The sequence below is a fragment of the Gallus gallus genome, chromosome 20 (genome assembly GCF_016699485.2).
Source record: "Gallus gallus isolate bGalGal1 chromosome 20, bGalGal1.mat.broiler.GRCg7b, whole genome shotgun sequence".
Classification (NCBI taxonomy): domain Eukaryota; kingdom Metazoa; phylum Chordata; class Aves; order Galliformes; family Phasianidae; genus Gallus; species Gallus gallus.
The window spans coordinates 3,607,803-3,632,131 of record NC_052551.1 but is presented as its reverse complement, the minus strand read 5'-3'; the positions used below and the strand labels follow the sequence as shown (position 1 = coordinate 3,632,131).

At 43.4% G+C, this 24,329-nt stretch overlaps 1 protein-coding gene across 8 annotated transcripts in view; it reads right to left on the bottom strand.

The window, feature by feature from the left end:
* PTPRT (protein tyrosine phosphatase, receptor type T) overlaps window positions 1-24,329 on the bottom strand; it is a 432,923-nt gene that overhangs the window by 7,949 nt on the left and 400,645 nt on the right. For all 8 annotated transcript variants that reach the window (XM_004946992.5, XM_040650803.2, XM_040650804.2 and 5 more), the window contains 12 exons: window positions 19,509-19,585; window positions 18,545-18,581; window positions 17,113-17,210; window positions 15,646-15,762; window positions 14,234-14,388; window positions 11,392-11,527; window positions 10,284-10,433; window positions 7,277-7,450; window positions 5,011-5,142; window positions 2,106-2,231; window positions 742-905; window positions 136-271 (listed from right to left, as the gene is read on the bottom strand). In XM_004946992.5, the coding sequence (XP_004947049.1) occupies window positions 136-271; window positions 742-905; window positions 2,106-2,231; window positions 5,011-5,142; window positions 7,277-7,450; window positions 10,284-10,433; window positions 11,392-11,527; window positions 14,234-14,388; window positions 15,646-15,762; window positions 17,113-17,210; window positions 18,545-18,581; window positions 19,509-19,585 (1,502 nt within the window). The remainder of the gene's footprint in view (window positions 1-135; window positions 272-741; window positions 906-2,105; window positions 2,232-5,010; window positions 5,143-7,276; window positions 7,451-10,283; window positions 10,434-11,391; window positions 11,528-14,233; window positions 14,389-15,645; window positions 15,763-17,112; window positions 17,211-18,544; window positions 18,582-19,508; window positions 19,586-24,329) is intronic.

The following is a 24,329-nucleotide window of genomic DNA, read 5'->3' as shown; positions in this document are numbered from 1 at the left end:
GGGCTGGCTTTAATTCTGCTGCATTTATGGTATCTTCGGTTTTGATTCATGCTGGGCTAAACCATAAAATCTTGTACCTATTGTGAAGTTCCCATGCCTATGCTGGGTGGAGTAAAGTGCAGGAAAGAAGCTTACCAGCGACTCCACCATGTTGGACTTGTTATTCCGTAACGTTTTCACTATGTGGAACACGTCGATGATATTTTGCTGTTGAATCATTTCACACACACTGCAGATGGCACAGAAGGTGCCACTGCGTCCCCCACCGTTCCTGGGTGCAGAAGAAAAGAGGCAACAGATGAAGCCAGGCGAGGGATGAAAGCACAGCTTACACATCAGCACGTACACCAAGAGAGGGGTGTGTTCACCAGCCTACTTGAGGAAGCTCATGGGTTTATGAAAGCGCAGCCCTGCAGGGCAGCATGAGAGCTGGCAGTGCCATGGCACAAGGGAAGGGCTAATGCCATCCCTGGAAGCAGTAGGGAGGGAGCCCTGGGCACTGCCCTGCTTCTCCTCGCTCCCCTGGGGCTCACAGCAGAAAGCAGCAGAGCCTTTGGCTCCTCTTCACCACCATCAGTAAAATCTCTAGGTCAGGTTGTTATATTGCAGCACAACATTCAACTTGAAGTACATTACAAACGTAATTTAACTTCATTTTCCCCAGCGGAAGCCTGGCAAACCACCAGATTTCCAGATCCGTCATCAGTCATGAGGTTACAGACAATTTCCAGCCCTACTTACAGGCAGTGGACCACAGTGCGGCCGTCTCTCCCATCGTACTGCTCCTGCCACTTCTCCAGCCTCCTGACCACCTTCAGCAGCGAGCGCTTGGACGGAGGGGTGTCCCGGTACGCTGGCCAGCCGATGTACTGCAGGTGCTGAACTATGCGATAGCCATCCTGGGGCTGAAACAAAGAGCATTTGCCATGCTAAAGGGAACGGGGCAGGAAGCAGAGATAGGGTGAAGCAGAGGGTACTGATCACACACACCTTCTCCTCTTAATTTGTTATCAGTGCTAGCATCCTCCACTCTGGATACGGGATACAGCAGGGAACAAGGACTTTTCCATATTATGGATGATAACAATGATCTCAGATGCTACAAAGCCAGGCAGAAACTGAATGCTAAGGACCCCTGGTTTTGTTTCCAGTAGAGAAAAAAAAAAGTCTCACTGAACTGTAAGAATGGATCAGCTATCTCTCTCCTGGTACCTTGTGCTGGAGGTTCATTGTGTCGTAACAAGTAATGGCAAAGACAGTCCTCAAAAAAATCTCTGGGGACTATGGGAGAAAGGGTCCTCATAAGGATTTTGGACGTGGCTATTGCTGCTGAATACAGGTGGGTGTGAGAAATGTGAGTTCACAGCATCATTGAATTGCTGCACAGGCTCTGACCACACAATCAGAGACAATATGGAAATGTAATTTCTGGAGCCTATTTCCAATTCTGATTGGGGAAAAAAAAAAAAAAGAACAAAAAAAGAGTTATAATCAATCTGGGAAACAATTAATGAGAGAAAAATCCTCTGCTGAAACTCTTGCTGCAGCCCTGAAGTCGCATTGCATGGGTCCAGAGGGCAGATAAACTTTGCTTCTATCATGTCAGCTATACAGGGGCTGAGGGATACAGACAAAAAGTTGCTTGCAGAAATGGCAGCCGCTTCTTTATAGAAGAACAGTGGCAATTAGGAATCCCAATCGAGCTGGTAAATATTGCATTTGTCTTCAGAGACACTGCAGAGCGGCTGACAGATAGGGAGCAGTTGATACTACTCCAGCTTATTTCCTATAATGCCGATAGTTTTATTGTTTCCACTAATTGATTAATTGTTCTCATATATATACAGAAAAATGCATTCCATTTGAATCCAGATTTTTAGTTCATACCATCCACTTTCTACTTTCAGCCAAAAGGCTTTCACCAACATAGACTAATGGGATTAAATGTTAATTAAAGGAAGTAGCTACTAAATTTTCTGCAGTGGAATTTTGTTACTAGGTGAGCGATTCAGCAGCTCAAAACCACAGACTTGGTTCTGCCTCTTTCCCATGCCAAAATATATTTGTGAGAATAAATAAGGAATGTGGTATTTCACTGCTCTTACCCTGGCCATGTTGCAGATCCGGAATATCCGGTTGATGATGTCTTCATCGATGTCTGCTGAAACAAACTCTACTTGAATTGGGCCATAGCAACAGGACGTCTTCTCTGGCCAGTACTGCATGCAGAGCTAGTTGAGAATATAAAAAAGAAACAGAAAGCACCTTAATATTAACAAGGGAATGCACCATCAGTCTTGCCTCACTTCAGCTGGCCAGCCAGCACAAAATCCATAACCAATCCTCTGTTGCATATGCTCAAAAAAAACCTCCTTCTAGCTTCAGGAACTTCTTGATATTATAAGTCTGAAGACAAAAAGAAACATATTTCAGAAGCTTCACTTTTATTTTGTCTTTTTCGGTATGAAAACCATTGAATTCCGGGGTGTAAAGGTGAAGGAAAGTGGCAGAAAAATGAAGTTCCTACATGGGCATTGAGTTAGAAAAGAACATTAAAAGATCAGTGTCTGCAGGTAAATGCAATAGAATCACAGAAGTGTGGTGTTAACGAGGAATTGGTACACACACCAACAGAATTAATCTTAATTCAAGCAAAGAGGATTTTTTTCTGCAAAATGAACTTTTTATGCTGATACGACCGAATTCACAGCATACGAACCCCTACTATTCACACAAATTATGATCTAAGTATTTCAAATCCATCTGGAAATAGATCATGGCAAGAGAATATTTTGCATGAGATCTCATTAAGAGTTTCCGCTGAGATTGTATTTTTCAGGGTTTTTTTTCCTCCTATTTTCAGGAGTAATTTTTGAGAAGTTCTGCAACCACCGGGCGCTAATTTGAACTTGATCTCCAGCTTTTCAAGTTCAATCACTGTCAGTAATAACGTCAAGTGTGTGCACGCCACTGCATTAATTCTCTATTCCTGTTCTTCCTTTGATCATATGGGGCTGAAATTGCGTGGGATATTCAGTCATTTTATGCATCTTTGCCCTTGTTACTTTTTCAAGATTACAAAGCACACCAAGCCCACATAAGCAAGCTCTCCTTTGAAGGTTATCTTCACTCTTCATCCAGACTTTCAAGCAGCCTCCAGACCTCCTCCCAAAGCATTTGCCCAATAGGCAAGGAGATGGGAGCTGAGCTGTAGGAACCAACCTCAATGTGCAGTGCAAAGAACAGAAGGATCAAACTTCAAAAATCACTTTTCATAAAGCAGGTCCGTGAATGATCACCCAGACTCATGTTTGTATGGTGCTTAAAATGGTCTGTCGTGTCCTCCAAAACATGGTTTGGTTTGCACTTTTCCTTGCTCACTTCCCTATTTACTACATTTTCATTTATTAACCGCATACTTATTTTTAACCACAGCTTTTATATAAGCAGGTTTTGCATTTGTGTTTTGCTCCTGTAGATGAGTGAGATGTTCCACCTGGGCACACAGATATGGTATCTTCTGCACACAACCGCACGCTGACAGTTGTGTCATGCTTATGGTGTAGCACTTGGGTTAGCAAACGATGAGCAGCAAGATAACAACACTGCTGTACAATAACAGCACCAGCATAATGCTGTTACACAGTTACACTTCCTCTTCAGAAATCTCACTTTCACAACTGCTATCAAACTTTCACACCTTGCCTTGAGAGCTCCTAAGATACAAACTTTAAAGCTATCCTTAGCTTCCTGCGGTAGCTGGGTGCGTTTGGCACTGGCTGCAGACTCGAGGTAGGTGACACCACGCTGGAATGACTGTCAAAGTGACTTAATGCACTGCCAAATCTCCTCTCCCATGTCTGCAAACTACCTGATAAAAACAGGGACTTTCTAGGGGAAAAAAACACAGGTAAAGTCTGTGGCAGAAAGACAGTCGGTGAAAGTAACGGGCTGAGGTTGGTGGGTTTGTGCTTTCTAAGAACGAGGTGTGAGAAAGAACGCCTGGTCTCCAGAAAACGCTGTGCTTTTCTTTTAAGTGTCTGCAAAAGAGACAAAATGCAACCTGCTCCCACTCATGGGCTGCGGGGCTGCACAGAGGGCTGCGACTCTGCCGTCACCAGGAGGGCCATTTCTGAGCACAGCCCTTAGGCAGACAGAAATGAAATCCCACAGCTTTCACCTGAAGGGATCTCCCCTCAGCGCAACAAGCCAAAGAGACCAACGATCCCACTGCCTTCAAGGGTGCTGAGGCTTCAAAGACAGCAAGGAGACAAATGAAAAATTAATCCACGAGGCACCAGCTACTTGAGGGCTCTTCTCTTGTCTAACAAGTGCCGTAACGGGTGAATTAGCAATGCCAAACGTACTCTCCACACAAATTGCATGATTGCACCTTTTTGAAAGCTGTTATCCTCTGCCACTCATCAGCAAGGTGCCTGCAATCCGGTGCAGCAGCTCCTGCCCTGCCACCTCGACCTCTGAGAGGAGCACTGTGGTCAGGAGCCAAGCAGCCAGGGTACACATGGCGCTTGAAAGAAAAGAATGAGGAACGCACAGCACAACGTGCTGCTCCAAAAGCAGTGCGAGCTGCACATCTCACTACTACCAAATCTTATCTGAAAGCTCAGGGAAAAGATCCTTATGTTGTTTACAGCATAGCGCTGGGTTTTGTTCTTCTGGAAATAATGGGTGAGCAGGCAGGCATGAAGTACATATGCCTGGGAGGAAATGGGAATGGGTTTGGGAGGAAACCTTAGGCCCACAACAGCAGCATACACAGATAGTTAATTGCTGTTAATCACAGTAAGAATTAGTTGCCTTAGGAGTCAAACATGTAGACCTGAACCTTGTTCTTTCATAGTACCCCAAAACATTGCCTGTCACATTCCAGTTCCCATTCTTTATTTTGTTTTATTTATTGGTCACGAGCAAACGGTGGCAGAAACCCTCTGAAAACCTTCTGGATCCGAGAATAAAGCTGTGTGGCTGAGATGATGAAAAATCCCTTACCTGTGCAGCATCCATCTCATTCAGCATCACTACGGAGGAGCAGTTATAATCAAACACCAGCCTCCAGAAGTCTGCTACGGTGTTGGGCAAAGGGTGCTGGGTTACAATAAAGGCAGCAGGTTGCTTGTGGCTCTAACAAAAGAATAAGATTAGTTTAAAAAAAAAAAAATTCAATCAACTTTTATTCAAACGAATATTACACCCGGGAGGCTATGGCTAGGCAATCTGAGCCATTTAACCAGATTATACAAATCACATATCCTTCTCCTTGTTATCGCTGTGCAATGAATGAATGTCTCATAATGGGATTCTTTTGCACCCAATGAAGACATTTCATTAAGGAAGTGTCACAAGAGCAGAGATTACCCAAATCAATTATTTATATTTTGAGACTCAGCAAATAATACTAATTCTACTATTACTACTACTACTATCAGTAATGTTAATAATGGGAAACAAAACAGCTAGAAGCAAAGGCTCTCCTTTCTGCTGCAGTGGACTCCAGAAACTAGAGGAGGGATTAGCTCTGGTCTCCATTGCTCCCCGGTGGCATAATGCTACCCACGTGGCACATTTGGGTGACAACCATCCTTCAACAGGAAATGGGAGAGTGTTCAGAGTCCACATCACTAAAATTCAACTTCTGCTGCTATTCTTTCACATCAGAAAAGCCTTCTGCCCTCAATTTCCCTAACCATGGAGAGGAGGAACTGTGGTCCCAACCTCTGCAGAGCTGTGGTAATGAATGTTTGTGAGGCACTTTGAGATGAAAGGGCAGCAGCTCAAAACGTTATCTCTTTCCAACCACAGCAGGCAACGCTTAGATGAGCCTATAAATGCTCCATCCTTTGTGCTGTACATCTGTGAAGCAGACTTGAATCAAAAGGTATAATTCTGGGTTAAAAAAAATATAGAAATCGGATTTTGGTTTTAAAGTAAAGAAATAAATAAATGCCCAAAGTATTAAGCTAGCAGCTGCGGGGGCTGCCTTTTCTCCTCCCTGTGAGCCAGCTGTGGGTGCAATGGGCCCATGCTGGGAGAGGTGCTTTGCATGCCCTGCATCACCCTGTAGAGTGTCTGCACCATGTTCTGGGGTGCAGAGGTGAGCAGGTGATGGGAAGTGAAGTACGGAGAAAGAAAAGGAAAGCTGTTGGGAAGAGATCAGTCTGGAAGGGCTTCTCCTCCTTCTTTATACAAAACAAAAGTGATTAGCAGGATTTTGTGTGGAAGGAGATGAGAGCTTTGAGGTAAGGGGGGCTACAACAGGCAAACACATGCCCAGGCCCTACGTAATGAGACAACTGATTGTGCTCCTGCAGATCTGCCAACGCACAAAACACATTGCAAAGGAAGAAAGATAAACTGTTTCCTTGAGCATATTTGCAATAAAAAACATCACAGTTTTGTGGAAAAAAAAAATCTAAAATTAATTCTATGACCATTTTTCTTAACCTCTTAAATGCAGTAGTATCATTATTCCACAAAACCTGAAAGAGTAGATGACGTTAACGCAGACTGACTCAATTCAACTTTGCTGGGGAAAAAATGATGGCACTTCTCCCCAGATCATATTTACATGTACTCCAATTGCAGTAATTAGCAGTTCTAAAGGCATCTCTGTCCAAAAGCAGTTTAGGTACTACAGTAAAAAGAAACCATCAACATAATTCACCCGCTATAAATGCCCTGTGCTGTGAGTCCATAAACAAAGCAAGGGAAAATGCCTTCAGACAGATTCACATCAGCTTAGCTCATGTCCTTCATCCCTAAAGCTTTTTGCACATCTGATCCCATATTCTTAACTGCAGTAGCTCAGATAAATCACTCACGCCGCACCACAAACTGTTCCTTTCAAAGAGCTGACGTGGCAACTCCTGGTGAGCATTTCTCTTCCCACCTGTGCAGCAACCAGTGGGAAGAGCTGTCCCACCACCACTTCGTTCATTTGCCATTCTAAGATGCACCCTCACACTGCACGCTCACCAGCTTCTTAGCCAAAAGTTTTCCAGCAGCCCGAGGCAGAACGACAGGCTGTGATTTATCACATTACCAAGTGACACATTTCTGTGAAGGAGAGAAAATTCACGTGGCTTTGCCCAGTTTGGAGATATCAGACTCAGAAACTACAGGGAAAACAAACAAAAAAGGGCTTCTTGCTCTGGATCCATTTCTCCCAGAAAAGCAACCCAAGAACGAATAAACCCAGTGCAGTGATAAGGGTATGGGATGGGGGGGGGAGGGGGGCAGGGCATGCAGTGCTGCTTACATCCATGAGCGCAGCATTGATGTAGTTACTGGATTCACCATCCACAGAGATGAGGAAGGGCAGGCACCGGTCCAAGGGCAGCACATCCATGCAGCGGTTCTTGTCATGGTTCCTCGGCAAAAGGCCGATGCTGCAGTCCTCTGGTCGAACCCGCGGCGTCACAATGTTGAGAGTCTGTGAAGGGAGCAGGGAAGAAGGGAAGGAAATACAGAAGCAGGCTGAACATCTTCGAATTCACTTCCAAAAACAATGCCATCTGCACAGTGTGCTTATACCAAAGAACAGAAGATCTTTGGGATCCCAGGGAAGGAAAAAGAACGAGCATGCAGGAGCTCGTTGCTGTTAGAATACAGCACACTGCACATCCTCCTGAGGTGCTGTCCTAAACACTGTAAGCCCCAGCACAAATGGAAGGCACTAAACACCACAGACTTCCAGCTGTAAAACACCACAGCAGTTAGATAATGCTTCTGTTCTTTGCAGAGGCTGCAAATGGCCGTCACAGTTGCATGTTGCAGCTTTGAGCTGGTGATGGAGTGAAGCCCCTCGAGGGTGGGCACACACATCCTCGCTCTATGAGAAGATCCTGTGCACAAGTGCCCTGAGCTCACCCACAGGGCAGCTGGGTTCAAACCATCTCATGATTCCTATTGATTTCTTTTAACAATACACACAAAAACCTAAGAGAAAAGAGTTGGCTTTTTGTTTTGTTTTAAGCAGTCAGTCAAGCTGTCACCCTGTTATTTGGATTGCTCCTTTCCTTGCAGAGAGACATGCAGGCTGCTTCCTTTCCCCAGTCACACCTTATCTCCAGGGTCTCGCTGTCGGTCTTTTACCCTTATCTGTCTTTCCCAAAGCTTTACAGAATGTGTTTCTTTAAATGTAATTTACTTTTGTGTTATCCATCCACAAACCAGCCCAGGTTACTTCGCAGCTGTTAAAAACAGCAAATCCAAGCGAACGCATCTTTAACACTGTCACTTAAGCCATGGTAGATCAGTAGCTATCAGATGGCATTTTATTTCTACTTGTCATGTTTTCTTTCCTGAGCAAAGCAGTCATGCTGTGAATTCCTTTGCAACCAACAGATGAACACAAAATATTGAGAGGCCAACCATTTTTACAGAGAGGTTGACTTCATCCAAAGAGAGGTCGTGAATGGAGAAAGGAGAAGGGTCAGACAACCTGTTGTAAGAAGTTACATATAGAAGAGTGACATCAGAAATCATGTGGTTGCTCTAAATTATGCACAGAAGTCCCCTTGCCTAGGATGGGAAGCAGGCATTCTGGCAGGGAAGCATAATGAAACCTGAAATCTCTGACAGTGCAGATAATTAGGTGAGTAACTTGTTAGTGATTTACTCCTGTCCATTTTATGTCCTTCCCCTTGCTCAGTTGTTTTTTGTGGCTTACTCAGAACATAAAGACTCCCCAGAATGAGCTTTTATATGTTCAGGCAATGTGCAGTGCATGACAAATCTATCCAGTCTTACCTGAGGGACAGCGAGACCTAAATAATACAGATTGGACCAATAGATACAGTTAGATCAACTGGTTCATAGAGACTGTAGCAAAAGATACCATCCTATGCATTAAAGCCAGACAATTAAGGCTGAAGAACGCTCTAAGCCAAACCCCTGTAAAAACAGCATCCTACTACTAGACAGCAAACGAACCTCTTATGCAAAGCATGGAGGAGCATTTCCCTCCCAAAGGAGCTGCCAGCCCCTGGCAGCTCAAAAGAATAAGCACGCGGGCGACAAATCTCACTTCCTATCATGACAAAATAAGCACACTGAGCAGTGTCATTTTTTGTAATAGTACAGCAGCACTCAATGAAGTCAGGCTTCGGCTCCTTCATGCCAAGCGTGCATAACCAGAAACGCTTTTACAGATCTGATATCACTTGATAAAACCAGATTTTTTTTTTTTTTTTTTAATTGAACTGTCATCAGTTGGGATCCACACTCTTGATCTCACTACATCAACCCTGATGATTCCCTGCGAGGTTTCAGATAAAACACACACATTCTGTCTTCGTGCAGAGAGAGAGTGAATGAGGCATCCGGCTCGGACGGCTCCTGACAGCCTCCTCCAGGACAGACACTTGGCTGGGGGACGGAGGGGCATCTCCCACAATAAAAGCAATCTCCATCTTTTCACTGTGGACTAAGAACAGCTTCTTAATACATAGCAGTCTCTCTTTACAGTCAAAATCATCTTGCCCTAAATTTCCCACAACATTACGCTGTTGGTTGAAAATCCTGAAGGGACTTACAGATACATTGGGAATCAGCCTAGGAAGCTCAAGTCACTGTTCTGAAGGGTAAGTTCTCTGCTGTGTTGGAGGCACCCTTGCATAAGGCTGGTAGCCTCTGTGTCCCAAGCCCCATTTTTATCAGAGTGGGATAAGCACTGCTATTAGCCCAGCAGTCCCTGTTTCTTACTCCAGTCAAAAAATGCTACTCCAGCACTTGTGAGTGTTATTATGTGACATTTCAGTTCTGGCCACAAGGTATTCATAAAAATGTTCCGGGTGAAATGAGGGCTTCAGTTCACTGAAAATTAGTATTAGAGAGAGCAGCGCTCACGGAGCTCACTCTCTTTGTATGGAAGGACATCAACAAGTTGATTGTCAAGACTCTGAGGCAACAGACAAGCCACAAGAACAGTTAATAAGGGGCCTTGAGGCATAAATGTTTCTGCATAAATTACAGAAGGAAATGAACAACTGAATATTTGCTGAAATGAGAAGTGCAACGTTATCTGCGGAAATTAAAATCCTTGCTCTATTGAAGTGATGGGAACTTTTCCCTGCCAAAGGCTGAAAATCTCACGCTTAAAAACAAACCTCTGCCTGATTCAGTACTAACACAACAAAAATCACCCGAGCTCAGACCTCACCTCAGTGTCACCCTCCTCTGCTATGTGGGAAATCATAAAATAGCACAGAAATTGATTAAATACCTGCAGTACACCCACTGCAATGACCAAGACGTGACATTACCTGAAACTCATCTTTTATCTGGCTGGAATTGGTCTGTGGATCTATCCTGCTGATGTTGTAATATATGGATCTGAACTCACAAACTGGAATGGCCGTGTTGCCGCAGAGACACGCCTCCAAAATGGCATCATGGACAAATACATACTGTTCCTGTACAGGGGAGGGGATGAGATATTAAAGTCATGTTTTCAGTACAGATCATGAAATATCACACTTTTTTTTTTTCTTAAGTCATGCCTGCTACGCATATTTTGGCTCAGCTTCATGTGGAGACAAATTACACATTGTGCTATGTGACAGCTTTGTGAGCATATTTCATCCATCACTGAATGTGAGGTCTCATGTATTCATTTCAAATTTACAAGTCTAATGGTAAATCACCAGCACTGGGAATGCTGGGACAAAACAGGGTTGGGCCAGGGAGGAATTCAAGGAGGCAATTGCGAGGCAATGGTCTCTTCATCACTGAGAATGGTTTGTGCTTCAGACCAATGGCAGTAACAGCACAAATGGAGGTCTGCTCCACCTGTCTTTTCAAAGCTCCCGGACAATCCAGTACTCTGGGAAAGAATATTTCCTTAAACAAAACATGGGATATGAGGAGTCCACAAACTTGTAAGTTCTTCTCTGTTCCAGACTTTTGCTCTGTCCATCAGGAGGGGAACACACACCAAACTTGCATAGTGGGATAACAGTCTCACAGGAGTTTGTGCAGCTGCTAAACGGTACGTTCTGGAGCAGCTCGTTTCATCAGCACCCAGTGCTTAAATCCGGGATGTTTCATTGTTTGAGCTTGCACGTGATACAAAAAAGAAACTGAGTTTGCAATGCACCTACAAATGATTCAGAAGCGACCTCTTCTACCGTGAGAATAAATCAATCAGCAGTGCTAAGGCCTTAACTTCAGTGCTTGTCCTCCTGCCTTGAGGTCTGAGCAGCTGCCTGTGAACAGGATTCAGCACACACCTGGCCACGTTTAGCAAAGAAAGTTCTGTATAATCCCATCACAGGGGAGGCAAGTGTGGACTTAATGAAGTGTTGGGCCCCTGTGAAGCAGAGGAGCTGCCAGGAAAGCAGCCCAGGTCAGAGGAGAGCTGCTGGCACCTACCTCTGTCTGCACCAAATTGACCCTCTGGGAGCGCAGCTCTCGCACGCAGTTAAATATATCGACCACACCTTCGTTCTCTGCCATGTCAAGCATGATGTCAATGGCAATAAAGCACCCTGTCCTCCCGGCCCCAGCACTGAAAAAAAAAGAGAAGACAATGAGGGTCCACACGATCAAGGGACCGCACGGAGGCAGGGCTTTGCAGAGGAGAAAATAGATACACAAAAAATAGCTACACAGAAAAGAGCTATACAGAAAATAGCTGCACAGACACAGCTGCTTCTCCTGGAAGCTGCTCCCCATGGAGTGATTTCTGTGCCTAGTTAAATTAGCTTTGCATTTAAGAGAATGAGGTGAACTAATATTCCCGGGAAGGGCAATGGGCCCAGGAAGGGACACAGAAAGCTTTGTTTTTTCAAACGTCAACAAAAACATCATTCTACAAAGCTAGTCACTCTGATTTTACAGGTCAGTTTGCATGCACATCACAGAGGATGTGGGAGAGCAGCCTCTGGGATGCAAAGATACACAATTCAGAAGGGGTGGGAGTGGGGTCTGCTTCTCCAAGGTTTTCCTTCTCAGGGGACTATTAATAGGCATGCACGTTTACTCAAGAGGGCTGGATGGGAGGGGATTAGTTCATTGCCACAGACATTTCTTTTCCCTTCTTAATGAGAAGGTTGGGTCCCAGGTAGGATGGTTTCAAGTTATGGATTGTAACATTATAGAGAAAGGAGCCTGAGGCTACTCAAAACCTTCAGTTTAGACCTCCCCCCAGCTGCACATGAGAATTGATGCATCTCCTGCAAAGTGTGTTGTCACTGTGTCCTCCTTCCCTCCTGGGAAATCATCCAAAGCTGTTTAGGTGTGAAGGATAGAAAGAGGAGAACGTCTCTAAACATAACACCAAAGGCAAAAAAGGAAAACTCAGCTCAAATCTGGGATACTTCAGTTGCATGAAAACTCCAGCAGAGCCAAAAGCAAGGAGATATGAATGACCATAAATTAATGGGCCAGATTAATCAACTGCTGAATAGAGAGAAGATATTTTTCATTTGCAGAATTTTAATGAATAAGTGGCATTTCCTCTCCCTTTATCTCTCAGCTTTTCAGAATTTTAACAAATAGTTATAACACTTCTATATTTAGAGGACCCCAGCACTTCATAAATATCGAATAGTGATAATATCCAGCCAGGCATTGGTAGGGAGAATTTGGTAATTACCACTTAAAGCAAGTCATTAAAATTCAAAAGCAGTTAAATAACAGAGAGGAAATGGCATTTATTCATTAAAATGTGAAGGATGAAAAATTTCTTCTTGCTTTCTTGGTAACCATGAATCAGGTTCAGACTCCTTCCAAGGCCAGCTCTGTGTCACAGCACCAAGGCAGCAAATTCAAGCCCCGAAAGCTCTGAAAGAAGTCCCTTCTACCAGCTCCTCTGGCTGAGCTGCATTTTACTACGGATCTGATTCATCACTTGCTAAATTAACAACAACAAAAAAAAAAAGTCACACAAAAAAAGCAAACACGCCAAACTGCTGAAAAGATTTAGCTGATTTTCCACTCCAGAGTGACTGTGGGACATAATCTCCCTCTCCTCCTGATGGCAGAGCCTGGCACCAGGAGGTCAGTGCCTGTGCATTGCTCAGGGTGAGATTCTGGGACAGTCAGCTTTGCTCTCTGGCCTGGTGCTGTGTTCATATCTCCTTTCTGGAACAGGTGCACTGTGACTGCAGAATCACCTACTACAAACTCAAACTCGTTTTTTGCAGTAATGTCTTTCTCTGCATTTGAAGTCATGCGATAATGATGGTTTTCTTAACCGAGGTGTGCTACAGTCACAACTGCTTTCACTGTAAAGCCAAAAAAAGGACACTGGCCCACATCCAACACTCACTGGCACAGTCAGTTTTGAGGTCTGTTACCTACTTCTGACTCACAATGACCCACATAAATGAGTCCTGCTCAGGAGAGCTGGTTTCTCTGCCTGTCTCTGATGCTGGCCCGGGGTACCTCTGCTCTCCAACTGCCGTCAGCATGTCTGACTACATCTCCAACTGCTGGTTCCCCATGCCAGGCACACTTTCCTCCCTACTCATGTACTGCCTTGCACAGCACAGCCTTACCTTCAGCTGGAAGAAGACAGTGCAGAAAGAGCACATGCCAGCACCAGCAGCAGCCCAGGAGTTTGCCAGAATGCAAATCAACGATCTGAATTCTCCCAAGTGTAAAGCCAAGCAGTTTTCCTCAGGCATTTGCCTCTTATTTCCTAGCTGGAAGGCACTGGGCAGGTTTTCAGTCTGAAATTCCCACTCAGACTGGGTTTTGAGGAGGCTGAGATGCATGTGGCCGGTATCCATACCCGGGAAGGCAGAAAAATATAGGAGATAAAACCACTGACCCTGGTGGAAAGCTAAACTGCAGCACATGTGGGTACAGAAAAGCACAGTTGCTTTAAAATCCCTCTCTGCAGCCTTGTTTATTTGTAGGCATCATCCCTACTGCCATGTGAGGGTTGCTGTGGATAATGACTGGACTTGCTGTCCCAGATATTTACCATTTCCCCAGCTCTGCAGCGAGCATCTAAGAGAATATGGGCCACCAGAGAGTCTTCTACATTCCAATGGCCCTCTCTGACCTACTTATCTCCAATTCATGCCGGCTAAGCTCCAAAGCTGCCACTTCAGAAAAGAAACTGGATTCCACTTCCCACGAGGCCCACAAATTAAACCCTTAAACAAACGAAAAGTAGTTGGTCGTTGCTGGACAAAAAGAAGAAAAAAAGCTGGAAAAAAAAAAAAAAAAGCTGATGGAGGAAAGGCTCCAAGAGCTCACATACCTGCAGTGCACAACGATGGGTCCTGCCTCGGGGGGGTTGAGGAACTTCACTTGCCGAACAAAGCCCAGGAGGCCCGTGGCATAGCAAGGAACCCCGTGGTCCGGCCAGCTGGTGAAGTGGAACTGCCGAATCTCTCGGATCTCATGGTAGCCTTTCTGAGGAGACAGCACAGCCTCTATTTTTCTGCCACCAGACTGCAATCAATGTATTTTGCCCTCTCATACAGAAGGCTGAAGGATTTAAGTCAGATCGTGTGCAGGAATGTGTCCTATACCACTTTTCGCTCCAGGAGATTTCAAGGTGAAGGATCAAGATGCACTCCAAGTACAAACAAAGTGGCGAAGTACAGCTGAGGACTGTGGAGGTGAATGCCAGCACCTGATTCAAACCTGTGGTCTCAGTGTTCAAAACCAGCTCACTGGGAACATTACAGGATGACTTCTGTCCCAGCAAACCGGGGCTGCACCTAGCCCATCTTTGCCTTTGGTGATACCTCCATAAACCACCACTCTCAAATCCTTTCTGAGGCATTGAAGTAAAGGCCTGGGGAACGAACAGCTAAATACAGAGGCCCCAGGAAACTGCAGATTGTTTGCTGCCTCCTGCCAAAAAATCTCAAGTTTGAGGTTACAGCTGGTGGTGAAATGGGCAGAAAGTGGTACCTACATCCACCACTTGGCCCTGCTCGTGAGACAAAGCTGCCAGTGTGCGAAAACTGACATCACTTGTATTTGTTTTGTCAAGAAGTGTCAGTTAGCTGTGACCTCTTACTGTATAGAAAATGTATGTGGAGTCCACTGAACTGCCAGATTTTGGCATTAGCATTTCCTGCCAGGTTTTTCAGTGATTCATTGGAACGTGGACCTTGTGAGCCAGAAAACCAGAACAGTATTCCCAGTGTGGCTTAGTAGGTATTTTTGAACAGCTTTAAAACCACTTACTGAGCGTTTGGAGAGTAATTTGGACAGACCTGGAATACTCTGACATTTAGATATCCAATTTCTAATTGCATATAACATAAATCTTCCAAATCCTGCCGATTTGGGGACAATTTTAATAGTTGAGCTTTTATTATACTTTATTTCTCTTGAAAAAGAAACCTCTCTGGTATTCAATTTAGCTGATACCTTTTCTTCACCTACAGTTTTTTGCTGTGAATTGGGGTAGCCAACTACCTGCTGGCTTTTGGATTTATTTAAGCTTCATGCACTGTGGATTTTACCTTTGTTGTTACATCGAGAAGTTTAAGTAAAATGGGAATACCTGTCAAAAATTTAGATTGCAGAAGTGAAAACCAGCCATACAGCTACTGTTCCCATCTCCATACCTCTGGATGTTTCACCCAGAGTTCTCATTTCAGATCACAAACTGAGTGTGACATCAAAAGATCAGCTGACTGAAGATTTCCTTACCTTTTGTACAGTAAATGTGCGTATGACATACTCTGCCAGTGGTTCTGTCTCAATTAATGTGACTTTTATATCCCCATAGACCTCTGTGTCATCTGGCCAGTATCGAACACACTTCACCTGGTGGGAAGGGAAAGAAAACATTGAGAGGAACTAGCTGCAGTTGAGGCAGAGCTGATCCACATTTTACCTCACTCTCAAGTTGAAGAAGACATGAGCTAAGGCTCATGACAAAAATCACCTGATCACATGAACACACAGCACAGCTACTTTTAGAAGCCACATGCAAAACTAACAGTAGAGATAAAACCCAGAGCTTTAAAGCTCTAGGATATACAGGTTAACAAAGACTATAAAGTTACTAAATACTCTAGCATGAAAAGGTGGAACAGCACCTAAAATCTCAACCAAATAGCTGCGGCAAAGCAGGTTCTGTATTCCAGTTCCAGTCATAGAAAGAGGCTATGATTATATGATCAGTTTAGGATTTGGAGTTTTTTTGTTGGGTTTTTTGTTTGTTTGCTTTATACACAGAGGAGTTTATTTCAAACTGAAGTGTCAGTAGAAGGTAAAATAGAATAAATAACAATAAATGAACAGAACCAGGCAGCATTCAAACATGAAATCTAAAGGAAATCAAACACAGAGCAGTTGAATTACTAGCAGCTGTGAATAATCTATTGCTTAAACGTTTCTTTTAGTACAAAGGGAATGGAAGGTGACAAACAGAAGGAGAACATTTTTCAAGTGCTGGTTTCTGGCTGAGAATCTCTCTAAACCAAAGACTACCAGGAGTGGGGAGAGCGTGCCAGGGGAAGCACATCCCAAACGTGCCTTCTCCTTATTCCCTGAAGCTGGTCTGTGCCCTCTGAGTCATTCACATTTGCTCCCACTGTGGGCTTTAGCAATAGCCCTGTGCTAATGCAGATACTCCTGGTTAGCTGAGTCCAAGACAGCAAAGCTGTGCACAATGAAGAGCCCATTGCCCCTAGGTGGCCCCAGGACCCAGTTGTGCAATAGTCATATTCTGAAATGAGCAGCGACTGTCAGCTTTGAAGTACCATTTAAAGATCTCTTTTGATCAGTTCAAACACCAGTTGCACGCCCTCGTGCCTCCAGATTTTTGTGGGTAGAGAATTACCCAAATTACACAGATAAAGAATAATTATCACAGAAGTACATTTTTCCCTCTGTACTGAAAAAGGAGACAGCTCCTCAGCCAGCATAAATTTGTATAACTCTGCTAAAGCAAGACTTACAGCAGGAACAAGATCCTTATTAGTCTGGAAGGGAAGCAGCTAAGCATTACAAAATCTAGCATCTTAGAGGAAAAAAGTCCTGAGTGGATTAATTCCTTTCTTCACTACAGTAAGCAAAAAGAATTTCACTTGCTGAGCATTGTGCAGCATCAACACAGCGCTACACCCAGCAATGGTTTGTTTTGCTGTGCTAGGAAAATGGTCCCCTTACCCTGCCCACTTCCACCAAGTTGGTGACCATGACAACGCTTGCAGAGTTTTCTTGCCAAATCATTCTCCAGAAATCCTTCACCGTCTCTTGCATCGGCCCTGGGGCATGAGAAAAGACAAAAAGACATCTTCAGAGAGCGCATCTAATGCCAACAACCCATTCCAGTTGTTCCCTTGCCATTGTGCCGTTCTCACAGGATCCTATTCTCCCTTTCAGAGCATCCTTCTGTGGCTTGGGGCTATAGATACTGAACAGCCTGGAGCTCTCTGACGGATGAGACACCTCACCTTCCTTGCAGTAGGTATTTGGGACTCCAACATCCCAGAAACAGAGGTGATGGCTGTGTTGTAAACAGTAGAGATGATAGTTCAAGTAGGAAATAATGTATAAGCAAAGGGATATGGATGAACCCCATAGTCACTCTGCATTTAAGGCAGTATTGAGATTTGTACCACATGCAACGCTACAATTCCTAATAGTTTATTAATTACGAAGGAGAAAAACATTCAGAAACTAGTCCTTTTTTGAGTGTTCCTAGAAGGTAAAACATTGAGCTCCAACAGCCAAAAAGCCAGCATTCACAGAAAATGATTTATTAGACTAGAGCTTCTCTCTTATTTCCCTTCTCTCTTCTAGTCTGTAGATGAAACCTTTCAGCCATTCTGCCCAAACCGTACCCTCCATGTTTTTTGCCATATTGCATTCTCTATACCCTTATAAACTCAGACACCAATTTTATTCTATTATGTTTCTTTACTCCTTCAAAAGGGACAGTCGTGAAAAAGTCATAAGGTGGAACTTAAGAACAGGGTCATTTATGTGAATATCACATTTCCAAAGGAGGAGGGAATGCACTGAAATGAGAACAAATAATTGTAGGGAAAGTGGTTATGGCCAAAGAGTTTGCCTGGTGATGCAGGAAAACAGCAATCCAATGCAAAGAACCACACTTAGGAGGCTCATCATCTAACATGCTCAGTGTTCAATTGCATTGCTGAGGTTTTTGCTTCTTTCTGCCCCTAAAGGCACAGGAAACTAATTTACGGAAGATGGTGCTCAAACGCAATTTGCTACCAGTTCCCACTAACACAAATTCATCAGTCACAGGCATATTCATACTGCCTTCCCACAGCAATTTCACTTCAGCAGGTAAACTCAAGCTCCATAAAGTCCCTTTTAGTTATAACCTCATATTTCATGCACAAAGGGCACATTATAGATTGTTCTGCCACCTGTATGTCTACTCTTATATTAGATTTTTTTTGTTTGAGCACCTTTAGTAGCTTGGAACATCCTATCTCCTTGCCTTTTGCTCCCCCACACCAAATTTTCAGAGGTTCCCAACACATAAGATGTCACCCTACAAATAACTTGCAGCAATCTAAAACAGCAGTGATTTTACAAATATTTAGACATACAAGAATGAACTTGCCTTGAGTTGCAATGTAATGACGAGGCCGGTGGTATCCCTGAAAAAAAAGACAAACACATGATGGCCTGAGGTCACAGTTAAACAAAGCACAGCAACATGCAGTTTCACCTTCCAGGCAGCAAGAACTGCTCTGCGCCAACACTGGTTATTGAACACTTGAAGATAAGCAACAAGGTTGCCCTGTTAGATTTTAAGTGATGGTATCTCACTCACGTCAAACAATTTAATTAAAAACCCCACAGTGTCAGGATTTCATGACAGCAAAGAGAAAACAGGAATGGAGCAGTTTCCACTATTCATCCCAAGAAACAGAAGTGCCATGCCTAACCCACAGGCAGCTCTGGAAACTACCATGCAAAAAGCTGAATCTTTGTGCTTGAAAAACAACAAAGGTGTGAGTTTTCCCCTGCATGATAACACCGAATGCCAGTGGTATGTGACTTGATTAAGTGCATGTTTCAGTTTCTTCCATTAGAGATACTGTTCTGAACAGTGTCATGTTCCTAAGCACGAGGAGATGCATGCAAGTAGTGCAGGTCACTTAACATCCTGTTTGTGCAAGGAAGGCAGCTTTTTAAAAGTTATTTTATAATGCTTATAAAAATGTCAAGCCACTCACGCCTTCTGCACTGTGACTCTGTATGCAGTCAGTAAGAGTCAGATATCTGCAAATGTTCTTGTGAGGGGCTGATATTGATTTCCACATACATCATGCATTTACCCCACATTGCACTTATGTTTGTGGAGCTGTCAGACATAGGAAATCTCCATCTGTCTAGACTGGTCAGAAAGAAGAGACTGGAGACCAAGAACCTTCTCCCTGTCACAACATGATGTCTGTATAACGTTCATCTGTCATTCACATCAGACCAGCAGTCTGTCCCTACGTAACATGCACCACAAACTGGTGAGCAGACTTGTCAGCAGCAGTGTTTGTCACATTGGGAACGTCCATGAGCCTTACATCTATGTAATTGGCGTTGATGTAGTCAGAGTGAGGGTCCCCATCCAGCAGCTGCAATCTCACTCTTGAATGATCATCTGAAAGAAGGAAAGAGAAAAGTGACAGTAACGATAAAGAGGACTTTGTCAGTGCTTTATTTTATCTGCCAATTCCTGCAAGTGAGTAATTGAATACTTACAATAATAATAAAAAGTACTGAAAGAATATCAGATCTATTCCAGTTCCTGTATGCCCTTTCTTCTGTACGTAAGATCTTTAGGTTAGTGTTCATTCATACTCAGAGTTCATTAAGTCCACCGCCATCACTATAATTTGTTACAGAGCTTTTGCAATGACCAAAGTCACTGTTGGTTTGGGGGTCTTTGCAGGAGGTATCTCCATTCCAAAAGCCATTTCCACCCTGGGAAGTCACAGCCCCCCTCGATTCCTCAGACCCACAGAAACTGAGGCAAGAGCTAACACACAGTCAGGATAAAAATAAATAGGCCACAACAGGGGTATAGAAGTACAAATAACAAGTGGGGTGATCCAAAGAACAGAAAGAAAATACCGAAGGAAATCAGAGCTCTTTTACACAACCCACAGAGCCCACTGCAGCAAAATGGCAGGTTCACTGCAGCAAAAACAGTGTTCGTGTTTCTGAGGACGTTCAAAGTTACTTTAGATAAGGCAATAAAATAACAGATATCAATCTTTTCCTCTCCCACTATGCTCCAGAGCTCAGACACAGAAAGGAACTACCCCAGCGGGCAGATTATGTCATAATTTTCCACCAAGAGAATATTTTGATCTTCCTCTGGAACAGCTGGTGCTGAGCTCTGTCAAAGCAGATACTAAGCGAGCTGGGCGTTGATCTGATCGGGGCTGGCAGCCCCAGTGCTGGCATGTAATTAATTGCAGAGCTGTTATCTAAGGACCAGTTGCTTGGGAAAGGCAGCCGGGTTACGTAGGTCACAGCCAGGCATGCTGGGCTCATTTCTAAAGGGTTTTTTTAATGAAGCAGAATACAGATTCCATTAAGTTTATTTCCTCCCCGCTAGCTATGTAGACAGTAGCTCCCAGGCAGTAAAGCATTAATGGTTAGAAACGCTTTGCAAAATATGAGCCTAAGCATGATTTACATTCAATTAAAAAGAATCATCACAATAAAACAAAAACACGAGGCGGGATTCTGCAGTAACTCAGTCAAAAAGGTTTTAGCCATGACTTAATTAAACACAGAATCAGAGACAGATGTACATACAGCCCCAAAAACTGAGATGTCGATGTATATTAAATATTCACTTGCTCATGTAAAACAGTGATTCTATACTTCGTTCATTGTTTGGGTGAGATCTTCACACCCACAAACTACAGCCACACTGTTGTATTTCTCAAATGCCATATTTGCATTCAGAAGTGGTTATGCTGGTGAATCCATCAAAAGCTCTGCTATACTTGCATTAATAAATACAAACTGTAAATGCAGGAGGTATCTTTCCCAAAGTGCTGATGTTGCTCCCAGCTCTCCACAATTACCGATGCTCAAGGCAAGCACACTAGGAGTTGCAGTAAATCATGTGGTTAGACAGACAACAAAAGAATTTATACTTAGAGCAATTCACACAGACAGACAACAGGCTGATTAAGGTGGACATCTCGATGAAATACACCAAGTCTCCCGTAGCCAATTTCACACTTGCAATTCAAGGCAGGAAACGAAGCTAGTTAAGAACTGCGCAGAACAAAAGCAAAGCAAAGAAATCCCTAGAGCTACTGGTCTGGGGGGAACGCTTAGTAATCCTCCTTGTGATGCCACAGTATAATGATGTTATGAAAGTCTTGGCTTATTGGAATAACATAACTGAAAAGTTGTGAGACCAAAAATGACCCTGATGACAGAAAAGAATCTCACGTTTTTTTCAAGTGGGATGTAGATGCTGTCTACATACAGTGTGTGGCTTTGCACAGCCACTAAGGAAGAACCTGCCTCTCTTCGTGTAACTGAACCAAGCTCACAAATCACATTTCAGATCCATGAGCCACTCCTCAGTTAGAAACTGAGAGAAAAAGATGGATGCCTCCTTAAGGGAACTGGCGGGGAGAGATCTGAGAAGGACTGCAGAATGGATCTATGCCTTTAGGACAGTTATGGTTAAATGACAGCTGCTCTGTAGCTAATAAAAAGTGTTTCTTTTGTTCACTTGAACCAAATATGGTTATTCTTACTGTAAATGACAGGAAAGTGATTAATACTTGCAGGTGATTTGTTTATCTTAGGAGTGCAAACTGTGCAGCAAAAAAACTATATGTGTATTAACGATGTCTTAATGGTGTCTTTAATCATAAGTTTAGAAGGCCATTCTGAATAAAAGCTCACGGGTCTTGTGCTTTTTTTTTTTTTTAACTTATAGACTTTAAATGGCTTTTTAAAGAAAGGCAAGTATCCTCACTACTCCCAGCGGCCAGAACAAATCCCTCATTCTGCACCCTTTCCACTGGACTACACTTAGCTGAAGACACAACATGAATGCATTGCTCAACTCTTCTGCACATTCAACAGACACCACAAAATCCCTGCTAGCCACAAATGCTGTACAGCAATCTTCAGGGCTGCAAAACAATGGAAGTAGTTTTACAAATGTATACATGAGCTTACTTCTCCCAGTTGCCTACAGTTGGTAGGCAAGTTATCAGAAGTCTGCGTGACGAGAACTTTGACTGAAAATTGGTCTTCAAACAGATTTCAAAAGTGACAGGAGCTTCACTGAAAAGCATCCATGCTCCCATTTTAGCACAAAAAAATGTTATCATTTCATACTTCTGTCAAAATCCCCATTAGTGATCATTTGAAATATCATTGCAATTTTTCCTGTGTATCATTTTGACACCAGTGCTGGATGAATCTCATGCAACTTTGGCCATCTAAATATTATGCAGCTAGTCTAAATTGGCTGTCAAGGTACTCCACTGAGTTGATGGAGAAATACAGACATCTTTGGAAATAAATCAACATAGTTCTGGTAAGAAAGGATGATTTGACCACTCAAGGAGCACTGTCCTCTAATCCTATCCCCAGCAGCCATAGACACCTTGAGAACAGGGCAACAGTGAGGTGTTCCAGCTGGGAGCTCTCTTAATCTTTCTCTGATACCTGTCAGTTCCACCATACAATTCTGATTAACTTGCAGTCTTCCAGCCCAAAGCATATGGCAGTCAGGGCAGGAAGAAAATAAAGCAAGTTTCAATACTGCCTTTTGTCACCAACTCAATAGGTTTTAATGGTCCACCACAGGATGTTAATACCATGGCCTAAGTGAGAAGATGGTAAAGCTCCATTGCAGATGGGAGAATCATCTGAAGCAGTGCTGGTCAAAGTGTCCCTGCAAGTGCTAAGCACCTCCTGTAAAAACACGCTCTAAAGAGGGAAAAAAAATAAATAGAAGGGAAAAAGATGGTGCTTTCCTGTAAGCTAAAGCAAAACACAGTCTTCTGTCTCTATTTTCTCAGCTCTCGCCTGAGAGTTTTACTCCAAATTTGGATAACACGTGGAGAAACAGAAAGGAAACAAAGGTCCCAAACAGCTTTAGGATGTTCTCTCTTCTACACAATGGGATCAGCTCAACTCACAAGTGTAACATCTCTCCCTTAACCATCGTTCACTGATGCACTTCCAAAGCATGGATATCTAGACACTAAACCAAACTTAAATCATTTCCATACGTAAATGCACCCACTACCTACCTCTGCCCCTTAAGCTGGTCTGCAAAGACTTGTTTGTAGATCTAAGAGCAGCAGCAGATACTGGGGTTGGCAGTAAAATTTAGGTTTTCACACAAAGGCAGTGTTAATAAAGTACTGGGAGAGAGATGAGCTGAGTAAAAAAGTCCTGTGAGTGTACTATTACATGGGGGGCTGCAAAGACAAGATCCAACCTTCTGTGAATCCCTGAGCAAGACTACTTGTTGCAAGAGCTGATAAGCTCACATTTTAGCAAAAGTCTCTGAAGCAGTTAGAAAAGTTAGATTATAACCTGGCTTTTCAATTCACTCTCCAAACAGCATGCAATATGTTGTTCCAGGACTGATGAAATTGCAACTATGATTAAACAAATAATGTTAATTGCCATCTGTAGCGTTCTACCAAATACAGGGGTAAGAGCAATCAGTGCACACTCTGGGTTTTACCAGCAATTGTAGGTTTAGCACAACAAATCAGCTAAGGATGTAATCGTTTTCCGCCTCCTCTCCTCCGCTCAGGCTTTTGCACAGTTTGTACCCACAGAGCACAATTCATTTTCATGATCTGCCTGGAGGGAACTGCTCTCCTGCTATTTTCAGTTCTGCTGTCAATTCTCCTTTCTGGATCCCACTGTTGCCTTTACTCAGGACAGCTGCCCAACATCAACCATCAGGAGGTTCTGGTTCAAGACTCAGCCAAAGACATCACTGATTATAATTTCCCACAGCTATGACAAAATGTCTGATGAATGTTATGCCCCCTCCCTCAGGCATCCATCCTCTCTTCCTTCTTCCAAGCATCTTCAAAGTGAAGCAGATGTTTCAATCCATTTTACTTCACCACTCTTCATGGCACGCTACTAAATCTAGAAATTACTCCCTCCTTCTCAATGTCTTTAAGTCATACATATTTGAAGTGAAGAAAATCCATTTGGTCTTGTTATTTACCTTCAAATCTTCAGCATCCCTCTGCTCTTTCACTGGTTTTGTGTTTCTTAACTATGCCTTTCCATTACCTCAACAACCTTCTGACTTTTTCTCCCACAGCCCTCAAATTTGAGCTTTAAACAGTGGCTCGCGCACAGCCTTGCCTTCTTTCACC